Source organism: Rhamphochromis longiceps, linkage group LG8 (assembly GCF_057381845.1).
Source record: "Rhamphochromis longiceps isolate RC_006_pf linkage group LG8, R_longiceps_female_GT1.1, whole genome shotgun sequence".
In the NCBI taxonomy this organism is placed as follows: domain Eukaryota; kingdom Metazoa; phylum Chordata; class Actinopteri; order Cichliformes; family Cichlidae; genus Rhamphochromis; species Rhamphochromis longiceps.
This window is the reverse complement of record NC_140564.1, coordinates 16,893,728-16,903,154: the sequence shown is the minus strand read 5'-3', so window position 1 is coordinate 16,903,154 and position 9,427 is coordinate 16,893,728. Positions and strand designations below refer to the sequence as shown.

General features: G+C 45.2%; 1 protein-coding gene across 1 annotated transcript in view; it reads left to right on the top strand.

The window, feature by feature from the left end:
- The first annotated feature begins 257 nt into the window (after positions 1-257).
- Positions 258-9,427, top strand: part of rhbdl1 (rhomboid, veinlet-like 1 (Drosophila)) — a 54,061-nt gene continuing 44,891 nt past the window's right edge. Inside the window, exons 1-2 of the mRNA XM_085416130.1 lie at positions 258-744; positions 7,971-8,129. Of these exons, the coding sequence (XP_085272256.1) occupies positions 706-744; positions 7,971-8,129 (198 nt within the window). The 5' untranslated portion in view covers positions 258-705. The remainder of the gene's footprint in view (positions 745-7,970; positions 8,130-9,427) is intronic.

Below are 9,427 nucleotides of genomic sequence, written 5' to 3'. Positions count from 1 at the left end.
GTCTGTAGCAGTAGTAAGCGCAAAGCCGCAGTGGAACCCATCCTCTCCTCCTTCCCCGAGACGCCTTACTTGTAGTGAGGAGAGGAGCCGCAGCCCCTGGCCACTCCTTCCCCTCCTGCAATTGGAAGCGAGAGGCCGCCTCCCTCCTCTGCCTCATTGGTATGCAGGCGGTGCAGTGTGTGTGTGTGTGTGTGTGTGTGTGTGTGTGTGTGTGTGAGAGAGAGAGAGAGAGAGAGGAGAGGGATGAGAGAGAGAGGGAGAGCAGGAGAGAGAGGTAGCAGTCAGTGCAATGGGATAGAGGAGAGCAAGAAGGAGGAGGAGAGTGAATGAGAGCTGCTGGATCTGCCTTGCCTTGCGTGCCTGCCTGTCGTCTGCTGAAGCTGGGTTTACCACCGCGCCACGCTGTACTGACACGGAGCAGAGTCACAGTCCATTTGCACCACCCGACGAGCACTCAGCACCCCCGTTTATCACCCCGGCGACGCCACTAGCAAGAAAACCCAGGGACCATTAACAGGAAAAGGGGGGGGGGAAACACGGCAGTAACGAAACGGCCTGACGCTACTATTTAGGCACCAGCGGCTACCTAACCGTATCTCCCCCCTCCACCTTCTCCCATCTTTTCCAACCAGACCACCACTCCTCTCTCTCGCTCCTCCCTATGCCCTTGTCCTCGGCGGCTCCTCTCACCTCCCTGGCCAGTATATGGATAGAAGCTCCCTGTTTCAGCTCATACAAGAGCAGGTAAGCAAGGAAGCAGCGGCAGAGGTTTCTATGGTTACAGGATCCCGGCCACCTCGCCGTCTACCCAGGGACTGAGACATGGAGGCTGTGCTGAGAACTGATGTTGGGATTGATAGCAGGGACTGTGCGTGCACGGGCACAAATGAAAGCATCTCGGAGCGATGTTGGCCACAAGAATGTGAGGTCAGATCTTGAGCCACAGCAGGAGGCAGACCATCGTGTCACGGTCTATAGAAGGAATTCTGAAGGAGATGTGTGTGCTGATGGATGGATACTGAATATACTGAATGCATGGATGCTTGGATAGACAGATCGCTGTGTTCTCTAAATGAAGGATGGTTTTTAGTCTTTTGGTCAACTGTAAATGCTGCAGCAATCCTTCTGCATGTCTATGGTTGTGTTTGTTTTTCCTGCAGTTTAGGTTGAGTTGCTGCACTTGCCACACACCCGATATTAACACCCGAGGGTTTTGAGTTTGCAGGATTATTTAACATTTTATTTCTGAGACAGTGAGACAGTTTCCCTGAAGCCCTGGTTTTATATAAATATATATGTCATTTTTTCCCCTTTAAGGCCAAATAACAGTGTCTGTTTTTAAACTTTTCCATCTTTCTTTTTTTTTTGTCCCCAGCCATGTTGGAGGTTCTTGCCAAGTTGAAACACAGGGTTTGTGACTATATTTAGGCTAGTGAAAAATGTGCCTCTTGACATCTGTCTTCAAGCCAAGCTGCCATATTTACTCTTCAGTCATATTTATCTTTGGTCTGCCATCTCCAAATTTACCAAAACCAAAATGGTTTAAACCAAAAAAATCGTGTGCACGCTTGGGTTGGGCTGCTTGAAGGCAGACGTTCAACTGGATTTTGATGTCTGTTTTTTAACTAGCATGTCTTCTGTTTTTAATGAGAACCCGGCCCACTGGGGGCGTTCACTGATTGTCAGGGTGTATGGACAGTCATTATGTCCAAGAAGGAAGAAATTGATTGTGTGCTGCAGAGTCTAGGCGGGTCACGAGTGGCTCATCTGCAACATATTGACTCAAGGGACTGCAAACATGTTCACATTAAAGTGCTTACACAGTAAACTGCCTCGCAGACACACACATCTAGACTTTGTACTTAGGATGCGTGTGCGTTTGTGATTCCGTTTTTTATGAATGCGTGTGGTTTTTAAAGTAATTGGAAAAAGCCCGTGTGGGTTATTTGAAAAGATGCAGTGTGGTGGCACCGGTGAGTCATGCGCTGTATACGCGATTTAAGATTAAATACATTAGTGATTTAGCCACAGTTCATATTCCTTCACAGATACTTTGCAGTGTGAGGCTGACTAATCTCTGTCAATATCCATTTTCAGTGTAACAGGTCTTTAGCCGGGGGACAAAGCCAATATTTCCACACTGTAAATTACTAGTTGTTTTATTGATTGGGGGTTTTTTTGTTTTTTGTTTTTGCTTGGACCAGTATTTGCATACAGTCAGTTTGCAAGGCCCCAGCTGAGCAGTTCTGTTAAGCTCAAGTCTAGACCAAAATCATTCACACTGGCTGACGACAGGCTTTCTCCACCTTTGGGACTCCATGCGGCGGCCTTTGATTTGGAAAAGGTCTCTCTAATTAAACTAAAATGAGGTGAAATCTGCCAACAGCATTTGGACGGAGAGCAGGAAAGCTTGGTTTTTTTTGTTTTTTTACAAAGCCTTCTGCCTGCCTAAACATCGAGCACTTTCCTCCCTCATCTTTATCCAGGAAAATGTTTTGCTGAACATGCCTCATGTTGATGCAGCTCTGCCCTCCAGATTTCTCTTGTCACATTCACTGGAGGCTTTCCACAACAACAGCAATATCCTGCCAGCTTCTAAGCAAATCTACAAGTGCACCTGGAGATCAAGTGCTTCTCTCAAGGGTATTTTAACTGTAGTCGGATGTAAAGGGAGATGATCATGCAGTCACTGTCGCCTCTTAGTTTTTCCGCTGTCTAGCATGCCGAATCTGCCGTCTTTTACTTTTAAAGAAAAATAGATTTGGATATAATTTGAATGCTATTTCCCTTCGTTTTAGAGTGATGCATTTATCAGACAATCAAGTCAACGGGCAAATAAAAGGTATATGTTGGAGGGATAGGTCCAAACCAGGAATGTTGTAATTATGCATCATTCATTTCACTGCTGCTGGAAAACTGAGGCAAACTTGGCCTGATAGATCCTCAGATCGAGCATCTTTTAGTTGTTGTAGAGTTTAAGCATTTGGGAGTTTCAGTGAAGTCTTCCGAAACCACTATAGGTGGAGACTTGACGTCTTATGCATATGTGAGGACTGCAGGTCTGAAGAGAGGGGTTGTTGCGGGTCTGTCAGACTGAACCACGTGAAAATGCTGCAGGGGGAGAAGAAGGCGAGCGAAACCGTAGAAACATGAGTTTATTAGTCTTTGTCTGCAGGAGGTTGTAGTGCTGAGCGTGGGCTATTTTTGGCCTATGCAGCCTCACACATAAACGCATGCTTACGGTGGCCTTTCTATTCTAGTGTCCCTGATAAGGTAACTTGATGGTTGGCAGCATTCAGCCGCGAAAGCATTCAGGTCTAATCGTATTTAGATCTCACCCATAAGGCCTTGGGGTTCTGAATGCTTTTCTGACACATTTCTGTCCACCACTCTTTTTTTCTTCTTCTTTGTATTCAGCTGTATTTGAAATTGAAATTCCCTGTGTTTGCATTGTCTTAACATGAGAAAGTGGAGTCCGATGACCGTTTGGGCGCGATTTAGATCTTAGGCCTGTGACGTCGCAGCACTAGAGCGGTAAAGTTTAACAACACGCTGATATTAATAGCACAGCAGAACAAGCATTGTGATAATTACGGAGTCGGTGGCCCAGTTGTTGGTGAACACCAGTGCATCCCGAGGGCAGCAGAGACAATTCAGAGGGTTTTGTTGTTTTTTTAATCTGATGTCATGCAAATACGCTTTGCCCTGTAAATGCCACAGCAGCGTTCAAGCTTGGTGCTCTTGTTCACAGACACCAAAGTGGACTGTCTTTTTTTGGCTCCGTGCCACAGGGTTAGCATTGTGTCACTGAGTGTGTACCAGGGAGCCACGCCAGCAGTGCTGCTACGTTCCTGTTAGTTAGGCGTTACTGAAACCACTATCCTTCCAATGACTAAATGCTATTTATCAAGCAACCATTCATTTAGTACTTGTAGCTACTGTGCATAGCCTGTATGTAAAAGATGGACACGTCCATAAAGACACTGGTTACTTAAGTCACATTATGAAACTACAAATATGACTAGTGTGGGGCTAATTAGACTTAGAAACTAATTTGTTCAAATCTGCTCGATAGAGACTTGTAAATCCACTCTTGAAAGTGTTTTTCTTTATCCTGCTTTTTGACAATAATTTATAAAATGAAGATCATGCAGTATTTTGTAAAACTTGAGACAACAAACTCATCAGGAAAGTGTCTTCTTAGGTCACAGACCAGGGGAGCAAGGGGTTGTTTTCGCTTAAAGTTTATACTACTGAACACATTTTGAAAACTAAAAGCGGTATTCATCAGGAAATAGAATCCTTGTTGTGCTTTTCATTGTCAGATCCACAGTCCAAAATTAAGAGCTTTTGTGTACTTTAATCAATCAGTCATCAGTATTGTTGTTGAATAATTTTCTTTAGATCAAAGAGCCCAAAAAGCAGTAAAGATTAAAGTGGATGGATACAAGCTGTAGACAGTTTAATCATCTCTGCTTTCTGCCCTTGATAATGTCACTTCAGTGTTAGCTACAGCTCCATTAGTGCTACAGAGCAACTGTCAGTGTCAGTTCCGCATGTAAGATTATACACCAGTTTTACACAGCATTTAAACCGGCTGCCCTATTGTATTCGTCCCTCTTGTAACCCCTAAACAGCTCTGGATGCAGACCCTCTGGAGGGTGTCCTTCAGTGTCTGACACTGGGACGTTAATAGAAGATCTTCTGGGTTGTGAAGATGAGCATCCATGAATCAGGCTCTGAACGTGACAAAGTAACGTCCACGTGAATGCCAGGTCTCGAGGTTTTCACAACAAAATGATCAATGTTAATTCACGTCATCTGTCAGTGGTTTTAATGTTATGGCCGAACCATGTTTCAGCACTGCCGTCTGTATCCGTGTCACAGCTGGGGGTTTGTGGTTTGTCCCTGTTCTCGAGGGTTTGCCCTCGAGTTCCTGTGGAACAGACAGATAAATCAGTCTTTGGCTGGGGTCAGTCAGTCGCTGTGCTGAAGGTAATGGAGGTCCCAGGGGTTAACACTGAGATCATTTCCCTGCAGTCAGCACTCTTCTCCTCTCTACCCTCCGCATGTATACATTTTCATCCTGTGTCTTGTCCACCTCCTCACACTTGCTCTTGAGGCAGCTCGATTCGGTTGATCCGTCTGCCTCGACACCATCATAATTTCCCGCTCCGCCTCCCTTTACATCTACACCCAGAGTTCATCGTAGCACCGCCTCATTCTTATCTCGTTGGTCTCTTTCTTATCCATCTTCATTTTTATTTTCACTTCCTGCCGTCTTTTCCCTTTTTTACAGCCTTTTTCTCTCTCGCCCCCTCCCTGTTGTGTCTTTCCTTTGCCTCTCGAATGCCAATATGTTTGTAGGGGTAAATGCAAGAAAGGGATGACACGCAGGCAAACCACGTAACCATGGCAACGCATGCAGCTTGTCAAAGTGTCGCCCTCACCAGTGTCGCCCTCACCAGTGTTGGATCGCTTCAATAACTGCTTCCCTCTCAGTGCTTTTCCCTCCTTCTTCCAAACCCTTTCTTCCCTCTGTTTCTCTGCCCAGCTCCCTTGTTCATGCACGTCAACAGCCTGTCCAAGGGAGGGGGGAAAAAGAAAAAAATCAGGCCCTCCCTCTTGCCAACACTCATTTATCTCACTGTGCCTCATCTTGGTAATTGATAACCCTAATTGGCTACAAGAACCAGTCCTCCACCTTCGTGTATCCTCTGCAGACAGTCTCCCCTATGTGACGTTCTTCCTGAATAAGGTCATACCATGGAGGGAGAAGTACCTGTGCAGTATGACAGCTCAGTGTCAACACTTGTGGTTTGTGTAAATGTGCACAGCCATATACAGCGTGCCTGTGCACTTCTGCTGTATGTGTAGGGTAGTGATGTGCTGACATATGGAGGCTGACAGTAATCAGACGTCCCCAGTGTGGCTCTCTGTTCCCCCTGTCAGCCCGGGCTGAGCCGGGAGCACATTAGAATCTGATCTATCTCTCCTCTGTGGCAAAAGGATGCAGAGCACTGGAGTGTGTCACAGCCTTCTTATAGGAAAGAGAAGTAGAGGACTCACTGCCAGACCGCTGGGTTAGCCAGATGTGCACAGACGGCAGTGAGGCATTTTTACTTTCAGTCCCGTCTCCTTTCTGGCGCTCTCCCCCCTCTTGTTTCATACCTTCTCGTCCTTCAACTTTAATCTCGCCATTTTCCATTTTCTTTCATTTCATCAACCCGCCAACCACCCACCTACCTCTTCCATTTTTCACCTCTTGCCTCCTTGCTGTCACCCCCTCCCCCCTCTATATCTCGGTACACTACACATCAACACTGAAGAGAACTGTGCTGCTGCGCTCGGTTCTTCTGTTTTAACAAACATCCGTGGAACGCAGAGTTAAGGAGATTACCTAAAAATAAACAGGGGGGCTGTGTTGTTCCTATTTTGGTTCATTTGTGTCCACAAATTTGGTAATATGTTCGTTCCAGTCTGCCATGGGAGTGCTGGCTATCACATTCACAGTCAATATGTGATGTGTAAACAGTCATCAGTCAAACATAAATGTAAATTTAGTAAGTTTATGTGAGTACAAACACTTTGTTGAGGGTATAAGATTTATTTTTTCCTGGTGATGAGTTATTTAGTGGTTGTAGAGTATTAACAATATCCCTTCACTACATCACGTAGCAGTAGAAAACACTCATCCTAATTAAATCATTAAAACTTACTATGAACTTCCTGCTTTCACTAACGCTCTCCCAGATGACTAAAAAGTGTCCAGGGAGTGAAAATCTGAAATGCACACTCTCACACCAATGCATTCCCTGATTCATGTTCTTTGCTCCTTCGTTGAGCAGTAAAGCCTTTAGCTTTGAACTTCCTGCAGTAGAGACCGACACAGTGTCGGTTCAGATCACGTCCAGACTAAGGCAGCTTTTAGATCAGATCCTTCTCATGGACTTGTGATACGACCAACAATGATCCAGCATGACTGACTACATCCTGACGCAACATCTGAAAAGCTCACCTCACCCCCCCTCCCTTCCTGGGGCGACAAAAGGCCGTCGGTATGCTCTCCAGAACCTAATGAGGCACTGTTAGCATTCAGGAAACAGTCAAAAGAGAAGCAGCAAGGACTCTTCCCATGCGGTCTCTTTGTGCTGCTTCGGTTTGTCCTCGGGCACAGTCTCACAAACACAGATGCACTAAGGAGAGCGGGCATGAGAAATTAACGCTCCATCACTAAAAAGAGAAGAAAATGAAGTAGTGCTGTATGTTATGCTGGAGAAAAAAAAGGGGCGGGGGGGAGACCCCACATTACATAAACCAAGCATAGACACACACCCTATACTTTACAAGCCATTTTTAACCTGGTGCTATTTCAAACAAAAACACTCAGATGATTTTATGAGATTCTCCTGCTTAAATCAATTACAAGGAGCAGCTCGGGCATACAGACATCAGCAGTAATAACCCACGGGGCTGTGGGTCTTTGTGAGTGGCGATTATAAAAAAAACACACTGACTGTGAGTCGCAAATGTGGCCAAAAACAGACTCGTGTGGAGGCACCCACACAGGAATAAAGACTGAAAAGTTGGTCAGGATTTTTTTTGGTTTTGATTTGTTTTTCGTGTTTTTAGGAAACCTAGAATGACAAACTCGCCCTTCTCTTGTTGCTGCTTTCAACAGCCTAACATGTTGGGTTTCAATGGATTTGCTCCTTTTATGAGGTTTAAAGTGTCTTTTAAAGACATCATATAAGCATCAGCTTAATGAAATCTGGTGTCAAGCCCCGAATAGACTCTGTTGTGTCTGTAAATACTGGTACACCCCAGCTGTCTATTACTTGATGTGTTCTCCCAGAGGGCAGACTGACACCTGCTTATTAAAAAATAAAGATGCATAATAGTGCATTGTAGCGGCTGCCTTGCGGTTTTTACTCCAAGGGCTTTGTTTTTGTCTTTTTATTTATTTTCAGCTGGACCCAGAGAACACCGGTTTCATTGCAGTGGAGAACTTTACCAGTTTGGTGGAGCACCATGAGCTGCAGCTGGACCCATCCAAGCTGGACATGCTGTTAGCCCTCGTCCAGAGCAATGAAGACGGGCAGGTGTGCTACCAGGAGCTCATCGAGTTGGTGAGTGGAAACCGCGAGCGCACGTGCACGGGCGCAAATAGCGATGCGAGTTGGGAGTTGCTTTGTATCCCGCTGCGCACAACAACACGCACACAAACATCCCACCTTTTTTTTCCTCTTTTTGTTGGATTTCAGAAAGGTTACAGAATTGATTCAGACAGAGCCGGCGAGCTCTGCAGTGGCGAAAATTGACTCGACCATTTAGGTCGTTGTCCTCCAAAAGAAGGATCAATCTTTCCAGTTAATGTGTCGGTAAATCCAGACACTTAACCTCACAAGCCGGCAACAGCAAGTGCGGGAAACACCCACACCGAGCTGGCAGAGCACCGTGTCGAAGCAATAGATTCTGTTTATTATAACACATATATACTGAAACACACTAATACTGTAAGGAGTAACATATTAAACGCAATATGGCTGAATAGTGTTGTTTTTCCAATATTCCAGATACATCTCATGGTTTAATTTGAACCGTTTTCTAATGTTTGACTCCCTGATGAGTGATTATGTGCCAGAAAGTGTTCTATAAGCTGATGTGAGGACAGTCTGTGTGCAGTCATCTCTTAACCACAGCCACAGATGACTTAATGTGAAGCATGCATTCCTTTTAATTCATTCCCTGCTCTTCTTTTTGCAGTTACAAATTCATGTAGAGCTTTATATCTGAAAGCCTGAGTCTCTCCAAGCCCACAGATGAGCACCTGCTTTTGGCTCCTGGTGCTGTAGGGTGTAAGCATAGTGATTAATTCAAGGCAGTGCAATTCCTGGGATGTTTTCTCTTCCTTAAGCTCATTTTCCCCCGCTCCTGCTTTCTTTTTCTGTTTATCTCTTTTTCTGTGTGTGTGTGCCTCTATGCATGCTTCTGTGTTTGCATGTTGTGCTCCCTATGATTTGTAGCAAAGGCCACATGAGGCCATTCAATTTGGAGCTGGTCCCATTTCTGAGGTCTGTGCCACTACAGACTGTAGAGGTGCTGCTCCCACAGAACAGCCTCTCTTTCGCAACCATTGTTGAAGTGTGGGTTGTTTTTTTTCCGTATCCTTCTCATCTTGTTGCATCTCATCTGAATCCTCCCCTTCTGAGTCCATGCAATATTGCCTCCCCTTCATTATGAACCTGTCTCCTTGAGCACTCGGATCTCATTTCCTTCTCTTTTTCTTGTGAACATATGTTCTGCAAAGGAAAGAGGTTAAAAAAAAAAAAAAACACACAGCCTCGCCTCCAACATCATCAGGGAGACACTTTTAAAATTGCCCATCAGCCAAATGCAAATTGCATTCGATTAGTAGCCGGCATTG